At 54.1% G+C, this 21,488-nt stretch overlaps 1 protein-coding gene across 2 annotated transcripts; it reads right to left on the bottom strand.

The window, feature by feature from the left end:
• Positions 1-2,423: 2,423 nt before the first annotated feature.
• On the bottom strand, positions 2,424-21,481 carry LRRC74A (leucine rich repeat containing 74A). 2 transcript variants are annotated; one of them, XM_007530154.2, is made up of 14 exons: positions 21,222-21,481; positions 19,435-19,563; positions 16,529-16,701; positions 15,408-15,515; positions 14,511-14,607; positions 11,915-11,964; positions 11,184-11,265; positions 8,902-8,987; positions 8,597-8,791; positions 7,071-7,166; positions 6,308-6,454; positions 5,179-5,286; positions 3,868-3,950; positions 2,424-2,562 (listed from the first exon to the last, which is right to left on the bottom strand). In XM_007530154.2, exons 1-14 carry the CDS (start codon positions 21,256-21,258, stop codon positions 2,547-2,549), a joined length of 1,407 nt encoding a protein of 468 aa, XP_007530216.2. In that variant the 5' UTR covers positions 21,259-21,481; the 3' UTR covers positions 2,424-2,546. The 2 variants fall into 2 exon arrangements, with proteins under 2 accessions (XP_007530216.2, XP_060037315.1); XM_060181332.1 differs by lacking the exon at positions 2,424-2,562 and having other exon boundaries at positions 3,154-3,950.
• Between the last annotated feature and the right edge of the window lie 7 nt (positions 21,482-21,488).

A 21,488-nucleotide genomic window follows, 5' to 3' on the forward strand; every position in this document is an offset into this window, starting at 1 on the left:
TCATCCCAGGGAGGAGAAACGGGGAGGGGGGGCGGGGGTGTCCAGGAAACCCAAGGCCAGGAGCAAAGCCGCTGGGAATCTGCGGCCGGAACCACGACTCCTGGAGCGGGCCTGCCACCTAGTGGCCACATGGAGGGATTGCTCCGCCTCCGAGAAGGCGCCGGGCCTGCTTTTGAAAGGTGTCAAGGGGTGGGCCCTCCAGAGACGGAGGTGGGGGAAGACGTCAGCTTATCCATCACCCCCAACTCCTCTAGAGAAAATACAAGAACTGCAGGGCTGCAGGTGCAGGTATCTTTCTCCTCTCTGTTTTTAAAATATTTATTTATTCCCTTTTGTTGCCCTTGTTGTTTTATTGTTGTAGTTATTATTGTTGTTACCAATGTCGTCGTTGTTGGATAAGACAGAGAGAAATGAAGAGAGGAGGTGAAGACAGAGAGGGGGAGAGATAGACACCTGCAGACCTGTTTTACCGCCTGTGAAGCGAACCCCCTGCTGGTGGGGATCCGGGGGCTCTAACCGGGATCCTTAAGCTGGTCCTTGCTCTTCATGCCACGTGCTCTTAATCCACTGTGCTACCACCTGATTCACTCTTTCTCCTGTCTTTTTTGTATTTATTTATTTATTTATTCCTTTTGTTGCCCTTGTTGTAGCCTTGTGGTTATTACTGTTGTTGTTATTGATGTCATTGTTGTTGGATAGGACAGAGAGAAATGGAGAGAGGAGGGGAAGACAGAGGGGGGAGAGACAGACAGACGCCTGCAGACCTGCTTTACTGCCTGTGAAGCGACTCCCCTGCAGGTGGGGAGCTGGGGGCTCAAACCGGGATCCTCACGCTGGTCCTTACGCTCTGCGCCACCTGCGCTTAACCCGCTGCTCCACCACCCAGTTCCCTCCTTCTGTCTTTTTTAAGGTTATTTTTTATTATCTTTACTTACTGGATAGAGACAGCCAGAAATTGAGAGGGAAAGGGGTGACAGAGAGGGAGAGCGACAGAGAGACACCTGCAGCCCTGCTTCACCACTTACAAAGCTTTCCCCCTGCAGGTGGGGGCTGGGGGCTCGAACCTGGGTCTTTGCATATTGTAACATGTGCGCTCCACCAGGTATGCCACCACCCGGCCCCCTGTCTTTCTGTTTAAATAAATTTATTTATAGAGATGGATAGAGATAGGGAGGGGAGGGAGAGACACACACACCTGCAACCCTGCTCCACTGCTCGTGAATCATCCCTCCTGCAGGTGGGACCGGGGCCGTAATCCTGGATCCTTGCACACGGGAGTAGATGTGCTCAATGAGGTGTGTCACCATCTGGAACCCCTAATACTTGATTTTTTTATTTCACAGGAAAGAGAGAGACTGAGTGGGAAGGGGGAGATGGGGTGGAAAAGAGAAAAAGACACCTGCAGCCCTGCCCTGCCACTCACGAAGCTTCCTCTGTGCAGGTGGGAGGGAACCAGGGGCTTGAACCCAGGTCCTTGTACATGGAACAGGTTCACTCTTCTCGGTTCACCACTTTCACGACTGCCTGGGCCCAGCCATCTCTTTCTCTTCTTTCTTTATGGCAATTTTCCTTTCTGAATTTCCTTCAATGTATTGTAGTAGTAAATAGGAATCAGGGGGTCGGGCGGCGGCGCAGCGGGGTAAGCACACGTGGCACAGAGCGCAAGGACCGGCCTAAGGATCCCGGTTCGAGCCCCCGGCTCCCCACCTGCAGGGGAGTCCCTTCACAGGCGGTGAAGCAGGTCTGCAGGTGTCTGTCTTTATCTCCCCCTCTCTGTCTTCCCCTCCTCTCTCCATTTCTCTCTGTCCTATCCAACAATGACGACAACAATAATAACTACAACAATAAAACAGGGGCAACAAAAGGGAATAAATATTTAAAAAATAGGAATAAAAAAAGAAAATAGAATTTTTTTCTTTTTTTTTTTAAATTATCTTTATTTATTGATTGGATAAAGACAGCCAGAAATCAATAGGGGAGAGGGAGATAAGGATGGAGAGAAACAAAAACACCTGCAGACCTGCTTCACCACTCATGACTTCATGTCCCCCTGCAGTTAGGGACTGGGGACTTGAACCCAGGTCCTTGTGCACTGTAGTGTGTGCACCACCACCTGGCCCCATGGTATTTATTGGACACCTGCTGTGTGCAGACACGGGGGACAGAGACCAGGAGACACAGTCCCCCATTCCTCCTCTCTCACCCTGCGCCACTCGGGTCTCCCTGGCTCCCAAGGGCCTTTAGTCTTTCAGTGACCCAGAGCCCAGGCCCGGGGCAGGTGGCAGGACATGATGGCCACCCTTGCACCCATCCCGGTGCCCTCTGTCTGCCCCACTTGTGAGCCCTGGGCATGTGCTGCTCAGGCCCTGCCCCACTGCTCCCCATTCTTAGAATCCCCTCCATGGAAAAGCAGCAGCCAGGGACCCCCAGACCCGCTTTTATTGTCACAGGTGTGTCCAGAAGCTTGTCCTCGGGGCCAGTGGGCCTGGCACTGCTGAAGCTCTGCTGTCAGGTGGGGGGCACCGCCTGGCCCGGGCGCTGCGGCCTCATGTCTTCAGGATGCTGGTTTGGAAGGAGAGGGGTGAACTGAAGCAGGAATCCGTGGGAGGGGGTGCAGGATCCCTCTCTGCCCCCGAGAACCCCTGCACGCCTGTCTCCTGCCTTCAGAATGGGGGGCACTGGGGGCTCAGTCTCAGTGTGGGACGGGCAGAGCCGGGTTTGTGGGTTCCGGGTCAGCGTGGATACCTGGTCCACACTGCCGACTAGGATTGGGGGTTCGGAGTCTGCATCAGAACTGGTCCCTGTGCAGGCTGGGCAGTGGGCCTGTCCTAGGGACCAGCTTGAGCCCCGTGGGTGCAGACATGGTGTCCAGTTGAGGGTGGGGGTGGCAGGTTGTCTGCGGCAGGGTGACACTGGAGAGAACTGAATGCCCCTTAAGGAGCAGGGAGAGGTTCCACTTGGGCTTAGAACTCTGAGATGGAGCTCAGCCGTGCTCGGTGAGGCCAGCAGACTCGGGATGGGATGCTGTGACGCTGTTGCTGCTGTTTTGATCTGCTTCTGGACCCTGCACCAGCACTACCCCACCCCTCCCAGACACCTTTCACCTTTTCTTTTTAAAAATTTTAAAAAATATTTATTCCCTTTTGTTGCCTTCTTGTTGTAGTTATTATTGTTGTTACTGATGTTGTTGTTGTTGGATAGGACAGAGAGAAATGGAGAGAGGAGGGGAAGACAGAGAGGGGGAGAGAAAGACAGACACCTGCAGACCTGCTTCACTGCCTGTGAAGCGACTCCCCTGCAGGTGGGGAGCCGGGGGCTCGAACCGGGATCCTTACTCAGGTCCTTGTACTTTGTGCCACCTGTGCTTAACCTGCTGTGCTACCACCCGACTCCCCACCTTTTTTTCCCTTTTAATTTCACATAGAAAGAGACAGAGAGAGACATAGAGAGATGTAGAGACTTCACAGCATTCATGGAGTTTCCCCAGTGCATGGTGCTCTGATGTGGTGCCGGGGACTTGAACCCGGGTCCTTGCACATGGCAATGTGTGTGGTCTAGCCACCTCCCAGCCCTGTGACAACGTGATTCTGTGTGTGGTGCATGGCGCCTGTGTGAGCAAGCGCTCACATGTCTGCGGTGTGTGTGCCGCCAGCCACCCAGCCTTCCCAAACTCGCCTCCCAGCGGCACTGTATTTGGTCGCCCGGCACAGATCGGGTAACTGAAGCAGCTTGATGCACAGCAATGGGGCTCGGAGCTGCCTCCCTTCCATGAGACCGAGCCAGGTGCTGAGGGGTAGGGGAGTAGGAGGGAGGCATGCAGAGAGAGGGAGAGGACTCACTGGGGCCCCAGGCCCGTGGGGGGCTGACCTGAAGTCCACCATGCCGGCCTTGTCGTCCAACTTCTTGATCAGCTCCCGGACCTGGGACCGGTGGATGGGGACCCTGGTCTGCTGTGGGGGACGCAGGGCCCGGTCACCTCGCCTGCCTCCCACCTTCCTCTTGAGACAGATGGGATTCAGGGGCTCAGTGAGTCACTGGGGCTGGGGGCTTTCTCCATCTTTGAAACTTTTCTTTCTGGGGTGAAGGGCACAGCACAGTGGTTTTATAAAGAGACTCTCCTGTTTGAGGCTCTGAGATTCCAGGTTCAATTCCCAGCACCACCATCAGCCAGAGCTGAGCAGTTCTCTGGTAAAAATTAATCATTTTCATCCATCCATCCATCCTTCCTTCCTTCCTTCTCTCCTTCCTTCCTTTCTCTCTCTCTCTTTACCATCTGGGTTTTTTCTGGGCCTCCATCTGCATGAGTCCAGTGCTCCTGGAAGGCTTGTTTATTATAATAGTTTGTGACCACCAGAGTTTCATTGCTCTGGGATGTGTTTTTCAGATAAAGACAGAGACAAAGATATATATATATATATAGATAGATAGATAGATAGATAGATAGAGAGAGACAGAGAGAGAGAGAGAGAGAGAGAGAGAGAGAGAGAGGACTTCAAAGAAGCTTCCTCCAATGTGGTAGGAGACGGGCTCGAACCTGGGTTGCTTACATGGCAAAGCAGTGCACTGTCCAGGTGAGCTATTTTGTCAGTTCTTTTTAATTTAATCCCCCCATTTTTTATTAGCTAGGACAGAGAGATTGAGAGAGGAGGGGAAGATAGAGAGGGAGAGCGAAAGATAGACACCTGCAGACCTGCTTCGCAGCCTGTGAAATGACCCACCCCATACAGGTGGGGAGCCAGGGCTCAAACCGGGATCCTCACGCCGGTCCTTATCCTTTGTACTATGTGCACTTAACCTGGTGCGCCACCTCCTGGCTCCCTTTATTTTATTTTATTTTTTTAAGTAGAGGGGGAGAGACAGAAGGAGAGAGAAGGAGATTCCACTCCGCTGCAGGTGCGCCCAGTTGGTGGCCGGGGCTCAGTCCTGGGTTTTGTCCCCAGGTTAACCTGTGCACTCCACCACCTCTGCTCTCTCCTGTCCCTCCTCCCTCCTGAGCACCTGCCCCAAACACTGGAGAGAAAGGCCTAGACTGCATTTGGGTGATATCTGGGGTCACCTGTGTCCTGCCTGCCAGCACAGGGGAGGGCACGGGGTCCTTCTGGGCCGGGAGCATCAGGCCACCTCCCCAGCACCAGCCTGGCTGGCGATCTGTCACCCGAGGCCTTGGGGACCCCGTACCTGCATCAGCGCCTTGCGGAACTGGCCGACGGGCATCTTCAAGGCTCCCGTGGGGTTCAGGCTCTTGAAGAAGTCCACGATGGTGATTTTATTCTGGTCTGCATAGTTCTGAGGGGAGCAGGGGCCTTGCTCACATATGATGTGCCTGTCCCCTGTGCCCTGTGCCTGCTTGTGGGGCCGGCTGACCCCAGAGTGGGGCATGGGGTGAGAGACACAGAGAGGGAGGAGGGAGGAGAGACACCACTCCACCACTCCACCACTCCACCACTCCTGAACCTCCCCCAACCCCTGCAGACACTTTTATGGGGAGACCTGGGGCTTGAACCTGGGTCTTTCGTGCCCATTCATCTGGAGAGATGGAGGCACAGGGGGGCTGGGTACTGATGAATCTGGTTGAGTGCCCTTGTTACCACACGTAAGGACCGGGGTTCAAGCCCCTGGTCCCTACCTATAGGGAGAAAGCCTCACAGGTTGTGGAGTAGGGGTTTCAGGTATCTCTTTCTCCCTTCCCACTCCGTTTCTCTCAGTCTCTATCCAATAATAATAAATAAAATATTTTTTAAAAGAGAGGGGCTGAGTGGTGGTGCACCTGGTTGAGTGCACATGTTTAAGTGTGCAAAGACCTGGGTTCAAGCCCCTGGTCCTCACCTGCAGGAGGAAAGCTTCACAAGTGGTGAAGCAGTGCTGCAGGTGTCTCTCTGTCTCTCTCCCCCTTCTCTATTTCTATCAAATAAATACAGATAGTAAAAAAATTAGGGAGTCGGGTGGTAGCACAGCGGGTTAAGCACAGGTGGCACAAAGCGCAAGGACCGGCGTAAGGATCCCGGTTCGAGCCCCCCGGCTCTCCACCTGCAGGGGAGTCGCTTCACAAGAGGTGAAGCAGGTCTATAGGTGTCTGTCTTTCTCTCTCCCTCTCAGTCTTCCCCTCCTCTCTCCATTTCTCTCTGTCCTATCCAAGAATGGCATCAACAATAATAACTGCAACTATAAAAAACAAGGGCAACAAAATGGAAAATAAATATAAAAAAATAAAAGAGAGACAGAGGTATAGAGAGCTATGGAGGAGGCTGCTGGGGCTGGGGCAGGGGTCCCAGCTGTCCTGAGGGTCCTGGAGGCAAGGGGGTCCTACCAGGATGAGCTTCATGAGGTTGGTCCACTGGTGGACAGTCTTCTTGACAGAGAAGCCCTGCAGACCCTTGTACAGCACGTCCAGCTGGGGGTGCACAGCGTACACCCCTTCCAGAGTCTTGGTGAAGTTCTCCGACACCACCACATTCTGCAGCAGGAGGGGGGCCCCCAGACCCCCTGAGTCTGCAGAGCAGCTTCCTGGGAGAGGGTCCCTCAGGGTTCAAAATAGGGGCACCCCCCACTGAGTGTCCCCAGCTCTGTGCTCAGCCTGCTCTGGCCCTCAGCGAGGTCTTGAGAATCCGTGCCTAAGGCCCGGAAGAAGTTCTAGAAGCATCTTCAGCAGAGGAGGAGGAAAAGGCTGACTGGGCCCCTTGGCCAACCAGGCACAGGAAGCAGCCTGGTGGAGTGAGGCTGTGGTATTTCTTCTCCTCTCTCTTTTTTCCTTCCAAGGAAATTGCTGGGGCTCAGTGCCTGCACTATGAATCCACTGCTCCTAGCAGCCATTTTACCCATTAAATTTTTTTTAAATTTATTATTTAATTCCCCCTTTTGTTGCCCTTGTTGTTTATTGACACTTTTTTTAAAAATATTTATTTATTTATTGCATAGAGACGGCCCCACCCGAGAGCTGCAGTCCCACTCGCTGTCTGAGGACCCGGATGGGCAGACAAAGCTCCACTTTCTGGCACCACTCGGGGGACTGCACAGGGGTGGAGGTGCCCGGCTTGCTCCCGGGTCTAGGAGAGGACTGCGTGGTCACTTACGGAAATGTCGAGTTCCTCCATCTTGCACTTGGGGTTCCTCTTGATGGACAGAATGAGCAGAACAGCCCCTTCCATGCTCATCGGGTTGAGGAAAAGCTTCAGGGGGAGGAGACTGAGGTGGGCTGCGAGGGGCTGGCCTTTCCGTCTCTTCCCCTGAATCCATGTCTAGGTTTTTCTCCCAAACTCCGCCCCCTTCAGAGTTATCCCTGTAGCTCAGTGCCTGCACTACGAGTCCACTGCTCTTACAGCCACCACCACCCCCCAATTTTTGGTATAAGACAGAGAGAAATTGAGAGAGGAGGGGGAGATTGAGAGGGAGAGAGACAGAGACACCCACAGCCCTGCTTCACTGCTTGTGAAGGTTCCTCCCTGCAGGTGGGGACCAGGGGCTTGAACCTGGGTCCTTGTGCACTGTAATGTGTGCACTTAACTAAGTGCACCACTGCCTGGCCCCCCCATGCATCCATTAATCATCTATCTATCCCTTAGTCAATTGATCTGTCAATCAATCCATTCATTCAACTGTTCATCCACTGATCTGTCCATATAATTATCCATCCATCTAATCATCATCCATTTGATCTGTCCATCCATCCATTCTTTGATCCATCCATCCATCATCCATCCATCCATCCATCCATCCAACCATTCATCCATCAGCCATTGATCTGCCTATAATCTATCTATCCATCCATCCACCCATCCATCCACCCATCCATCCACCATCCATCCATTCATCCATCCATCCATTCATCAGTCCCTCCATCCATCCATCTATCCATCCATCCATCTATCCATCAGCCATCCATCCATCATTCATCCATCCATCCATCCATCAACCAGCCATCCATCCATCCATCTATCCATCAACCATCCATCCATTCAACCATCCATCCATCTATCCAGCCATCTATCCATCAACCATCTATCTATCTATCTATCTATCCATTCATTCATGTCGTATGCTTTACATTGGTTTGTTCTAGCCCTCCCCCACCAAGAGAATTGGATCAGTCCAGTTAATTTCACGGGCCGCTTGGCCCCGCCCCGAGGAACCCCGCCAGAGTTCCAGAGTTAGAGTTGGAGAGTTTCAGAGTTACAGAGTAAGAGAGAGTTCCACAGTAGAAGAGTTTCAGAGTTAGAGAGTTTCTGAGTTGCAGAGAGAGAGTGCTTGCGCTGCCGAAAAGAGACAGCAGAGTTCTGTTTGGTGATTAGTTTGTCTTAGTTTATGAATCGTGGTTCCTGAATAAAGAAATACAGCTTCCCTGTCCAGCCGTTGTCTCCGCGTCTCTGTTACCTGCCCGTGAAGCTAACCCGCCCGGCTAGAGCTTAAGAATTTTAACAACACATTCATCCATCTGTCCATCATCCATCCATCCATCAACCATACATCCATCAACCATCCATCCATCCATCAACCATCCGTCCATCCATTATCTATCCATCCGTCCATGTGCCACCCTGATCTTTCATGTCCATGTGCCTCCCCCTCCTGGACCCCGGGTCCTGCCCATGTGGGGTCGCACCTTCAGCACCCGGAGGCTCTCGTTGACCTCCAGCCCTCGGCTGATCCTGGCGATGCCCTCGTTGCTGATGCCGTTGCTACTGACGTCCAGGTAGGCCAGCGAGGCATTGGTCCTGAGCACCTCCCCGAGTGCCGCCGCCGCCTCGTTCCCAAAGCCGTTCATGGACACGTCCAGTTTTCGCAGGGTCACATTGGCCTCAGGAAGTGGGGGACACATAGGTTCCAGGCTGCGTGTGCCCCCAGCCCAGCCTGCTGCCCAACTGCACCCCACACCCTGCACCTGCCGGGCCTCCCCGGGCGCCTTACTCGCAGCCCATTGCACAGGGCGATGGCTCCTCTTGAGTGCAAGTGATTCCAGCTCAGGTTCAGAGACTGCAGCCCCACATTCAAGGCTGGGGACAGGAGGGTCCTGGGTGGCCATGGCTGCTCATTTCTTTTTTTCTGAGTATCATTTTATTGGGGGCTTAGTGGCTCATAGCACAGTTGTTGCCACTTGAGTGCCACTTGAGTGCAACTCACCTCCTCGTGACAGGTGTCTGCAAGACACCCTCACCCCAGCCAGGCCCTTCCCTACCATCATGCTCCAGCACCCCCAAACTGCCCCCCAAGCCCCCTCCCTGCCCTCCTTTCCCAGAGTTCTTTGATTCAGTGCAACACACCCCACCTGGTCCAGGTTTCACTTCCTCCTTGGGGTGGTGGCTGGGCTCGAACCCGGGCTGCACACACGCCAAAGCAGCATACCGTCTAGGTGAGCACTCAAGCCGACCCAGCTCCCCACTGCTTGAAACCCTGCTTTATGGGGCTCCCTGGACCTTGCTTTCCCTCCTAGTCCATCATCCACTCTTCCTCTACCTCCTCTGCTCCCCTGGGTCTGTGACATTCAGTGTCTGTCCCCAGCTCCGACTTGGTGCTCTCTGTGTCACCCCCAGGATCCCCTAGACAAAGGACACTGCCACCCAGCTTGTGAGGGGAATGAGAGGAGCTCAAGTCTCTCTCTCTCGAGTGGTTTTTTATTTTTTTTTAACCTAGGTACTTATTTTTTCTTGCCATGCATGTTTTTTTAAATTATCTTCATTTATTTATTGGACAGAGACAGCCAGACATTGAGGGGGAAAGGGGTGGTAGAGAGGGAGAGAGACAGAGAGACACCTGCAGCCCTGCTTCGCCGCTTGTGAAGCTTTCCCCCTGCAGGTGGGGACCAGGGGCTTGAAACTGGGTCCTTTTGCACTGTAACATGTGCTCATTCAGGTGCGCCACCACCTAGCCCCTTGAGAGTTGCTATTTAAAAAAATATATTTTTTATGTTCTTATTCCCTTTTTTTGCCCTTGTTTTATTGTTGTAGTTATTATTGTTGTCATCGTCGTTGGATAGGACAGAGAGAAATGGAGAGAGGGGAAGACAGAGAGGAGGAGAGAAAGATAGACACCTGCAGACCTGCTTCACCGCCTGTGAAGCGACTCCCCTGCAGGTGGGGAGCCGGGGGCTCGAACCGGGATCCTTAGGCCGGTCCTTGTGCTTTGCACCACCTGCGCTTAACTTGCTATGCTACCGCTCAACTCCGGAGAATTGCTACTTTAATCCTACTTTGAACACTGATTTTTTAAACATCTATTTATTTGTTGGATAGAGATATTGAGAGGGAAGGGAAACAGAGAGGGAGAGACATGCAGCCCTGCTTCACCACTCATGAAGCTTCCCCCCGGGAGGCTGGGCGGAGGCGCAGCTGGTTAAGCACATACAGTACTAAGCACAAGCACCCACGCCAAGATCCGGGCTCCCCACCTGCAGGGGGGTTGCTTCACAAGCAGGTCTGCAGGTGGAGCCTTTCTTGCTCTCTATCTCCCCCTCCTCTCTCCATTTCTCTCTGTCCTTTCCAATAAAATGGAGAAAATGGCCGCCACCAGCATTGGATTTCTTGTGCTGGCACTGAGCCCCAGAGACAACTCTGAAATTAAAAAAAAAAACAAAACAAAATAAAACTTCCTCCTTGCAGTTGGTGACCAGGGACTCGAACCCAGGTCACTCATTTTTTTTATTATGCAGCTTCTACAAATATCTATGTGTCTTTGAAAGCTGTAATGCCTATTATTATCCATCAACTTTAAGCTTGCTATCATATATAAGAATTGTTTTGAAAAAAAAAAGAGTTGTTCTATTTTTATAATGCTTCCTTCCAATCAGTAAGTTGTCTGTTTCCACGCTTGATGGGTGCCATGAAGGTATGGCAGTGTTCACCACACTGAAAGTATATTGGGGGCTGGGTGGTAGCATGCTTGGCTGAGCGCACACATTACAACGCATAAAGTCCCGGGTTCAAGCCCCCAGTCCTCACCTACAGGGGGAAAGCTTCACAAACGGTGAAGCAGGGCTGCAGGTGTCTTTCTGTCTCCCTGTATCTCTCCCCCTCTTCTCTTAATTTCTCTCTGTCTCTATCTAAAAACAAGGGAAGGAAGGGAGTCTCCTTCAGGCCAGGTTGGCATCAAGTTCAGAGTCAGAACATCAATGAGGGTACAAACAGGGCCTGCGGTTCCGGGGCTCCAGTCCCCAAGGCTCAACCTTGGCCACCCCTCCTACAGGGAGGACTCACCCAGCATCTGTCCCAAGTGCTCTCCTGCCTTGTCAGAGAACTGGTTGTAGCTGAGGTCCAGAATCTTGATGTGGTAATTGAACTAGAGAGAGACACGAGGGGGCCGGGTGGTGGTGCACCCGGTTAAGTGCACATACTACGGAGCTCAAGGACCCACGCAAGGATCCAGGTTCAAGTCCCCAGCTCCCCATCTGCAGTGGGGGCGGATGCGGGGGTGGACACTTCACAAGCAGTGAAGCAGGTCTGCAGGTGTCTCTCTGTCTCTCTCCTCTATTTCTCTCTCCTGGCTCAATTTCTTTCTGTCCTGTCCAATAAAATGGAAAAAATGGCCACTAGAAGCATAGTGCTGGCACCGAGCCCCAGTGACAACCCTGGAGGCAAGAAAGGGGGGAGGGGGAGGGAGAGGGAGGGAGCAGGAGGAGGAGGAAGTGGAGGAGGTGGAGAAGGAAGTGGAGGAGGAGGAAGACAAGGAGGAGGAGGAATAGGAGGAGGAGGAAGGGGGGGAGGAGGGGTCTTCAGCTGTAACAGCAAATGCCAGGACCCTGTGACCAAGGACTCCACAGAGCCAGGTGGGCTGGAGGCATCCTGTCCTCCTCCAGCAGCCATGCCCCTTGCTGTGACTTGGGTCCACAGTGGCGGCCTCCAAACTCTTGCCAGCTCCCTACCCTAGGCAAGGGCCCCCTCTTCTCTGTGCCCAGAGCTCCCCCCTGAGGAATGCCCCAGGGTCTCACCGACAGGGCGTGGCAAAGCAGCTCTGCACAGTTGTCCTTAAAGTTGTTCCCTGTGGTGAAAGGGGGTGTTAGCTGGCTCCCCTTGGGGAGAGGTCCCCGCTGCATGCTCTAGCCTTTAGGGGACAGTTGGTCCCAGGAAGGGGGTCAGAGCTCAAGCAAGCATGTGGGTGCCAACTTGGGGACATCGCTCCTATGGACTCAGTGGCGGCACCACCCTCTCCTGGCCTGGTGCCCACGGTCTGTGTCACATGTGAACCCAAGTCCAGGTGACAGGACTGGACCGGAGAGAGGGTGAAGGCCTGTTCATGCGGACCAAAGCTCAGAGATCAGGATGAGTAATAATGGAGGACTGGTCACTCGGTGACCGTGTGCTCATGTTCCCATATACAGGGACTTGGGTTCAAATCACAGTCATCCTACAGGCGCATCTGCAGGGGAGCTGCACAAGTAGTGAAGCGGGGCTGCAGTGTCTCTAATTTAAAAAAATTTGAGGAGTCAGGCAGTAGCGCAGCGGGTTAAGCGCACATGGCGCAAAGTGCAAGGACCCACGTAAGAGTCACGGTTCGAACCCCGGCTCCCCACCTGCAGGGGAGTCGCTTCACAAGCGGTGAAGCAGGTCTGCAGGTGTCTGTCTTTCTCTCTTCCTCTCTGTCTTCCCTCCTCTCTCCATTTCTCTCTGTCCTATCCAATGACAGCAGCAGCAACAACAATAATAATAACCACAACAATGATAAAACAACAAGGGCAACAAAAGGGGAAAAAATGGTCTCCAGGAGCAATGGATTCGTGTAGGGGAGTCGCTTCACAAGCGGTGAAGCAGGTCTGCAGGTGTCTATCTTTCTCTCCCCTTCTCTGTCTTCCCCTCCTCTCTCCATTTCTCTCTGTCCTATCTAACAACAATGATGACATCAAGAACAACAATAATAAATACAACAATAAAACAACAAGGGCAACAAAAGGGAAAATAAATATTAAAAAAAAATTTTAATTATGTGTTGTTTATTGGATAGAGACAGAGAAATTGAGAGGGAAGGGGGAGAGATGGAAAGGGAGAGACAGAGAGACACCTGCAGCCCAACTTCATCACTGCGATGCTTCCCCCCTGCAGGTGGGGACCGAGGGCTTCTTGAACCTGGGTTCTTGCAAGGTACCAGGTGTGCTCAGTGAGTGTGCCACCACCCAGGTCCTCACTCTTGATGTCTCTCACCCACTGTCTAGAGGAAAGGGAAAAAAAAAAGTCACCAGGAGTCGTGCAGGTAGTGAGCGCCAGCCGTAACGCTGGTGGCAAAAAAAGAGAAGTAGCAGAAAGGGAAGTTTGCTGAACACGCCTGTCCTGGGTGTTTTAGCTTTGACCTCTTATACTTGCTGGGGCAGAGCATCTGGGGTAGGTGCTATGGCTCTGTCGGCTTTATTTAGGATTGTGGAAGCTGGCGTCAGAGGTCAAGGGAGCACACGCCTCAGACTCGTTGCTGACTAATGATTCCTCTGAGACAGGGGACAGGAAACCTACCCTTTGGGTGAGCTAGTGTGATCAGGGACATCTTCCCAAAGGCAAATATGAACATCAGTTTTCTTTTGTTTTTTGTTTTGCCTCCAGGGTTATTGCTGGAGCTCGGCACTGCGAATGCACTGTTCCTGGCAGCCATTTTCCCCATTTTTTTATTGGTTAGGACAGAGATAGGATATTGAGAGAGTAGGGGAAGATAGAGAGGGGGCGAGACAGAGAGAGATGCCTGAAGAAGTATATACCCTACAGATGGGGTACCGGGGGCTCGAACCAGGATCCTTGTGTGAGTCTATGTTCGTTTAGCCCAATGTGCTACCTCCTGGCCCCTGAAATCATTTTTTTTCCATATCACAAAAAAACCGGTATATCAGACTGGTAAAATAGCTCACCGGGACAGTGCGCTGCTTTGCCGTGCGCATGGCCTGGGTTTGAGACCACACTGACGGGAAGTTTGGTGCTATGATCTCTCTCTCTCTTTCTCCTCTCTGCTTCTATCTAAATTAAAAAAGGGGGTGCATAGTGCATTGGGTTAAGAGCACACAATATGAAAAGTGAGCTGGTTCAAGCCCCATGTAACATGTAACATGTGTGCTCAGCCAGGTACACCACCACACAGCTCCCTCTTTTTTTATTGGATAGAGACAAATTGAGAGAGGAGAGGAAGATGGGGGGGGGGAGAAAAAGATAGACACCTGCAGACCACCATTTGTGAAGCAAACCCCTGCAGGTGGGGAGTTGGGACCCCAGCCCCAAGCCAGGACGGGGTAGGGATGAGGAGGGGTGCAGGCAGTGGACCACCTGGTTAAGCACCCAGATTACGTTGTACAAGGTTCAAGCCCCTGATCCCTGCCTGTTGGGGGAAGCTTCACGAGTGAAGCAGAGCTACAGGTGTCTCTCTGTCTCTATGTCCCTCTTTCCTTTCAATTTCTCTCTGTCGCTATCAAATAATCAAATAAAATTTAAAAATTAAAGAGAGAGACACACACAGAAAGACAGAGTGCGTTCACCCTGAAGCAGGGATATGCAGGGCCGGTGGGAATGGGTGTTGGGGATGAGGACTGAACCCCAAGTCTCAGCCGCCCCACTCACCCGAGAGCTGGAGGTTCAAGAGTGAAGTGGTGTTTCTCTGGAGAAACTGGGAGATGACTTTGGCCCCCTCGAAGCCGAGGTTATTTTCGGACATGTTCTGGAAGGGGAAGGGGAAGGCAGCACTGAGGCCTGGCTGGCCCCACCCGAGAACCCCACTGTCAGTGCTATGCAGGACCTGGGGGTGCAGGGCAGGCAGGGAGAGGGCTGGAGTGAAGGCCTGGGGGACTGGAGGGAAGGAAGGGGACGAGGAGCTGGGTGGAGGCCCCGCTGGCTTCTAACACTTCAAAAGCTTCAGCCCTAGCTCAGCCCACTGGCCAGATCCAGCCAGGTGCAGACAGCGTGTGGAGACAGCCTGTTTGTAGGCACCTGTCTCATCACAAACAAACAATGTGTCAGTCATTTTCATACAAAACACATAGTAGACAGACATTATAGTTCGATGCAAATGCGACTTTATAATGTTTAGATCAAGCTTTAAAATATTTTTTTGTTTATTTAATGAGAGATACAAACAGAAAGGTATCTATATCCTTATCCATGAAGAGAGAGAGAGAAAGGGAGAGAGAGATAGAAGACAGAGAGATAGAGATAGAGAGACTCGAGGACTCCAGAGCCCTACTCAGCTCTGGCTGATGGTGATGTGGGGGATTGAACTTGGGACCTCAGAGCCTCAAGCAGGAGAGTCTGTTTGTGGAACCATGATGCTTTCTCCCAAGCCCTAGATCAACCCTTTAAAAAATATTTATTTATTTATCTATCTATCTATCTATCTATCTATCTATCTATCTATCTATCTATTTTGCCTCCAGGGTTATCACTGGGGTTCAGCCCCTGTGTAGGGAGGGGGAGGGAGGGCAGAGGGCCCTCGCTCATGTGCTGACGGGGTCCGGGCCCTACCAGTTCCTGCAGGTAATAGTTCTCCTGTAGCATCTCCACCAGGCTCATGGCGCCCTTGTCCAGGATGTTGTTGTCCGCCACTTCCAGGGTGATCACCGTAGTATTGGACTTGAGTCGCAGCGGGGATGGAGAGGTGAGAGGGACAGAGGCAGGCAGTGACCGAGCGGACCCCTGGCCTTGCCTGCACAGTGCCCCTGGGCCTGGGAATAATGGCCATGGGGCAGGGACAGGACACAGATGGGCAGAGAAAGAACCAGACATCACACTGGTTCACGTGCTGCCAGAGATTGGAATCAGGACCTCATGCTTGAAAGTCCAGTGCTTTATCCACTGCACCACCTCTTGGGCCACAGGACTTCCTTTTTTAAAAATTTTATTTATTATTGGATAGAGATAGAAATTGAGAGGGGTGGGGGAAACAGAGAGGGAGAGAGACAGAGGGAGAGAGATACTGCAGCCCTGCTTCAACACTTGTGAAACTTTCCCGCTGTGGGTGGAGACCAGGGTCCTGAACCTGGGTCCTTGTGCACTGTAGTGTGAGCACTTAACCAGGTGCACCACCACCTGGCCCCTCGACTTCCTTTCTTCTTTATGGAATATATTTCACTTCTGTTTTGTTTGTTTTATTAGGAAAATAATGATTTGCAAGAAGACAGTTGTGTCCTGGGGATTCTTTTTTCTCCCCCGCCCCGTTCAGTTCTGGCTGGTGGTACAGGGGATTGAATCTGGGACCTCAGAGCCTCAGGTATGAGAGCCATTTTTCAGAACCACAATACTGTCTCCCCATCCCCCCTCTGGGTGAGAGACAGAGATGGTGAGAGATAGGCAGAGAGAGGAGAGACACCACATCATTGCTCCAGCATGTGTGAAGTTACTCCTTTTGCACGATGCTCCCATGTGGTCACCCGAGTCCTGAACCCAGGTCCTTGTGCATGGTGAGGTGTGTGCTCTACTGGTTATCTCGGGGCTGCCCCGTCCCCAGCCCGGGCTGAGCTTGGTTCCTCGGTGGCAGGGGCAGAGGTGACAAGAGTCCCCGTCTGCAGCACCCTCTTCTCCAGGAGCCCGGGGTCCCCAAACAGAGCCCAGACTTGGGGCGACCCTCCCCCCTGTGCTGAGCTCACCACCAGGGCTATGGCGATGGCCTTGATGCCATTGGGGCCCAGCCCATGGTGGTTGAGGTTCACATAGGCTTCATCCATGTTGCGTAGGAAGTGGGAGACTGGAACCACGCCCACCAGCCTGCAGGCTTCCAGGTACATCTCCTGCTGCCCCGTGGTGAAGAACTTCTCAGTGTCTGTGGGGAGGGACGGCCGAGGGGTCGCTCCCCCTGGCCCCAGCTACGGCCCCCACCCACCCAGCCCCTCCTTTGCTTGGGATCTGGCTCTGGGGCTGGGGTGTGGGGGCCTAGAGGGTTTCTATTCCCAGGCCACTGCTTCATAGAGAGAGAGTGACAGGCCAGAGAGCTCACAGCACCAGAGCTTCCCCTGGTGACAGGATCCTCCCAGGTGGTGCTGGGGCTCCAAACTGGGTCACCATCAGCACAAGGCACATGCCCTGCAGACCCAGGGAGTGAACCCTGGTGGTGGGTGCAGGGAGCCCCACTCTGGCTGCTAGGCCTTGTTAGAGACCCAGAGACAGTCCAACTCAGAAATTGTCTGTTGGAAAGACCCCATCGATTGGAAACCCACTGACCTTCCTCTTTCAGGATCACTGCCCCAGTAACTCCTCCCTCCCCCCCCAGCCTCCCCATGGGGGCTGTCCTGCTTTGGAGGGGCACAGCCAGCCTCCTGACTACACCCAGCTGAGCGGTGCTGCAGCCGGTTTTGAAGATGGAAGTGAGCTGCATGGACTGAGGCCAGACTCCGGGGCCTTTGCTCTCAGGATGTGGTCAGCCTGGGGGGGGGGTTGTAGCTGGGGCCAGGGGGAGCGTCCCCATTAGGCAAGCGCCTCCATTTTTCTATGATTTCAAGGCCTCTGGCCAGGAGTCCTCACATCTAGATGGATGGACAGGCAGACAGTGGGGGCTCTGTTAGGGAGAGGAAGCTGGGGGCTGTGGGCACCAGGAGGCATGATCAGGCCCCCAGGAGTCTGCCCAGGAGATGGGAGACGCCAGCAGCCCCCGCCCTCCACCCCAAGCCCCGGGCAGAGAAGATCCAGGCGTGAGAAGCAGCACTGAGTTGGTCACCGGCCACAGTGGGTGGGCGCTGCCCTTGGGGCCAGTTCATTGTCCCTCCAGGCTGGCCACCAGGAAGCCCCCTGAACCCCAAGAGCAGCTGTGGGGTGCTGGGCCCTGGGGCCTGTCCAGCACAGTCCTTGAATCCAATTCATGCTTGGTGACCTCTGCCAGAACCAGAGTGTGGGAGCCCCTACCCTGTCCCCATGGGGTTCTGCTGGCCTTTTTGAGCTAGTATGGCTGAAGTCATGTCTGAGGGGTGGCTGGTGGCCATACCAGCCCTGGGGGGGTGTTGGGGGTGGGGGACGGGGCCAACCAGTGTCCGGGACAAAACATCCTGGGACCAGCTGGGCCAGTCAGCACCAGGGTGAGAGCAGTGGAGTCAGACCAGAACCAGACGGTCAGGAGACGGCTTAGCTGGGGGTGGGTGGGTGGGCGTCATTCTGTGAGCTCTGCTTGGGTCCGAGCCCTGGCACCACATGGGAGGTGCTATAACAACAGAGGAAGCCTCAGCCCCATGGGGTCTGCTTCCTCTTTCTGTCTCAGTGAACACTGGGATCTCAGGCGGCAAGGCTCTGACTCTCGTGACAGCAACAGCAATGATGGCAGCACTACTGTAGCTCAGCTCTCTGGGGGGACGGGAGGGGTGCTGGCTGGAGAGGGCTCACTTTGTAAAGCTCATGCCTTACCATGTGAAAGGTCCTGGGTTCAAGCCCCAGCACCACTTGGGCTGGGCCAGGGGGAGATGTAGGGGTGTTGGGATGGTGCTGGAGTGTCCCTCTCCCCTTTTTGTTTCAGCTGGGCTCCATGTAGGAGGCCCCAGGGAGGAGGTCATTCTCTGGCATCACAACAAAAATAGATCAAGAGGGCCAGCAGGTCAGCTCCCGCGAACAGTGTGCTACTTTGCCATGGGTGCGACCCACCTCCGAGCCCGGTCCCCACCAAGCTGAAGGAAGTTGCAGTGCTGCAAGTTTCTCTCTGTCTTTCTCTGCCTCTCTGTCTCTGAATGAATGAATAAATGCATGAATTAGTTAATTGATGAGTTGTAGGGAAACACAGGGCCTTGGATGAGGAAACAGAACCCTCGTCTGAGTCAAGAAGCAGATATTAGCTGGGAAATGTTTTATATGTACAAACTGTTGCATTTCTGCTGACTATAAAAACATTAATCCCTTGGGAGTCGGGCTGTAGCGCAGTGGGTTAAGCACATGTGGCGCGAAGCCCAAAGACCGGCGGAAGGACCCCGGTTCGAGCCCCGGCTCCCCACCTGCAAGGGGCGTCGCTTCACAAGCAGTGAAGCAGGTCTGCAGGTGTCTGTCTTTCTCTCCCCCTCTCTGTATTCCCCTCCCCTCTCCATTTCTCTCTGTCCTGTCCAACAACGATGACATCAATAACAACAATAACTACAACAACAATAAAAAGACAAAGACAACAAAAGGGAAAATAAATAAACATTAAAAAACATTAATCCCCCAATAAAGAAATAAATCAAAAAAGAAGCAGATAGTTTGGAGAGCTGGGGCAGGGACACTCCAGCTCCCCGGAGGGTGGGGAGTAGGAGCAAGGGGCCTGGAGGACAAGCACAGGGTCAGTGGGTGTCATGACGCTACCTCCCCCTGCATGCTGACCTCAGATGCCAAGCACGGAAACAGACAAGTCCAAGGCCCTACTCTTTGCACAGGCAGTGGCCGCCACCCCCAGGCTGACCTCCAGGAGTGAGGTAGGCACTTCTGCACCCCCCACACGTCCCCCAGGGTGACCCCGCCCAGACAGAGCCCTGGGTGTGGATTCCCAGATTCCCACATTCCCACAGCGTGGAGGTGGAGCCACTCGGCCTGGCGTTACCGCCGTCACCTTCAATCTCCAGGTCTGTCTCCGAGCTCTCGGGTGGCAGCTTTTCCTTCTCCACAGCCAGGGAGGCCTCAGCCTCACAGTAGAGGGTCTCATCGCTGCTCTGCAAGGTGGGTGCAGGCGCCTTCCCATCTGCAAGGACAGACCCCCATGTCCCTGCTGGGCACGGGCTCCTCTCCGCACCCTCTGTGCTGCCCCTCCCTGGTCCCCAGCATGGAGGGGCTGCCTGTGGGCACTGAGGTGGGGGTGGGCAGGTTCCTCCTGCCCTGAGCGGCGACCCGCCGAGTCAACTGGGGGTTGGTGTCTGGGAGTCCCCACCCCCAGTCTGCCCCAGGAAGCCTGGCACAGGGGTCAGGCTCTTCCTTCCTCCTGGCTGGGGGACTCAGCACTACTGCCATCTTTAGGGAAAGGGGGTGCTCTGTCATTGTGTCCTCACGGGCAGGTGCATGACACTGGAGGACAGAGGACAGGACAGGTGAGAGCAGTGGAGTCAGACCAGAACCAGACGGGCAGGAGATAGCTTAGCCGGAAGACAGGGCACAGGACATGTGACATGACACTGGCAGACAGGGGACAGGGCATGTGACATGACACTGGCAGACGGGACAGAACAGGGGACATGACACTGGAGGACAGAGGACAGGACAGATGACATGACACTGGAGGGCAGGGCACAGGACAGGGGACATGACATGGGAGGACAGAGGACAGGACAGGTAACATGACACTGGAGGACGGGATAGGACAGATGACATGACACTGGAAGACAGAGGACAGGACGGGTGGCATGACACTGGCAGACAGGGGACAGGACGGGTAACATGGCACTGGAGGACAGAGGACAGGATGGGTGGCATGGCGCTGGAGGACAGAGGACAGGACAGATGACATGACACTGGAGGGCAGGGGACAGAACAGGGGACATGACACTGGAAGACAGAGGACAGGACGGGTGACATGACACTGGCAGACAGGACAGGACTAGTAACATGACACTGGAGGACAGAGGACAGGACAGATGACATGACATTGGAGGACAAGGGACAGGACAGGTAACATGGCACTGGAGGACAGAGGACAGGATGGGTGGCACGACGCTGGCAGACAGGGGAATGGTCTGGGATCAGTTGTGGAGCCCGAAAGCCCGACACCACAACCCAGCCTGGTGCCCTCACACCAGCAGGCCCTAGACATTTGGGGGCCACACCACACACCCACGTGGGCAGCAGCAGCACTGTGGTGGGGCCCCAGGTTGGACCACCAGACGCTAAGACAGCAGAGTTTCCAGTGGGCCTCACAGCTCTGCATCTTTCTGGTCCTCAGCTGTGGACCAGACCCCAACTTTGAGCTGCTGAGACAAGATGAGGGAGAAGGGAGGGAGCAGAGACCAAGGTATGTGACAGCTCGGCTGGCCCCGCGTAGCCCTGCAAAGTGACAGCCTTCTGTCTTCACGCCCTCAGTCCAAGGACTCCTGCCTCTCAGCCAGCCGGGGGGATGCCGGTTGACCCCAACACACTCCCGTCCTCCCCAAGAAATACAACTGGGATCTGCAGCCTTTGCCAACCCCTGTGGTAGAAATACCCAACACCCCATGTGACACCGGCCAGCCCACAAGGAGAAAATGACAGTTGGCTGGAGACCTGCACCCCACTCTCTCATGCTCCATTTGACAAGCCCACCCCCCAAAGCTGAGTCTGTGCAGTGCATACTCCCAATTCCAGGAGGGGAGTGTCTGGGGGTTCTCACTCAGGCAGGGCCCCTCGGTGCTGAGGACCCGGCGACCTGTTCACCTTTGCCCTCTGAATTGAGCAGTTCGTAATTGTCCATGGTGCTCTCGGGAGGGCTGCTGCTAGCTTGTCACCCGTCTGTCCCCCTCTGTTTCAGCCCTATCCTCGAGGGGGACAGGTCCCCGCAGGGCCTGCGGCTATGCGTCCAGCCCAACACCCCCGCTGAGCGGACGCTGTTGGGCCCTGGTCTTGCATGCACTTGACCTCTGTCTGGGGGAGGCTGCCAGCACTGGGGTCATAGGGACAGCGAACCGGCCCTGTCACAAGGAT

The sequence above is a fragment of the Erinaceus europaeus genome, chromosome 22 (assembly GCF_950295315.1).
Source record: "Erinaceus europaeus chromosome 22, mEriEur2.1, whole genome shotgun sequence".
Classification (NCBI taxonomy): domain Eukaryota; kingdom Metazoa; phylum Chordata; class Mammalia; order Eulipotyphla; family Erinaceidae; genus Erinaceus; species Erinaceus europaeus.

Coding starts and splice junctions, on each gene's coding strand:
- LRRC74A (XM_060181332.1), bottom strand. CDS start 21,258: ATGGACAATTACGAACTGCTCAATTCAGAGGGCAAAG. Junction 16,702..19,434: donor GACAGACCTGGAGATTGAAG/GTGACGGCGGTA, acceptor CCCTCCCCACAG/ACACTGAGAAGTTCTTCACC. Junction 11,266..11,914: donor TGCTTTGCCACGCCCTGTCG/GTGAGACCCTGG, acceptor GTCTCTCTCTAG/TTCAATTACCACATCAAGAT.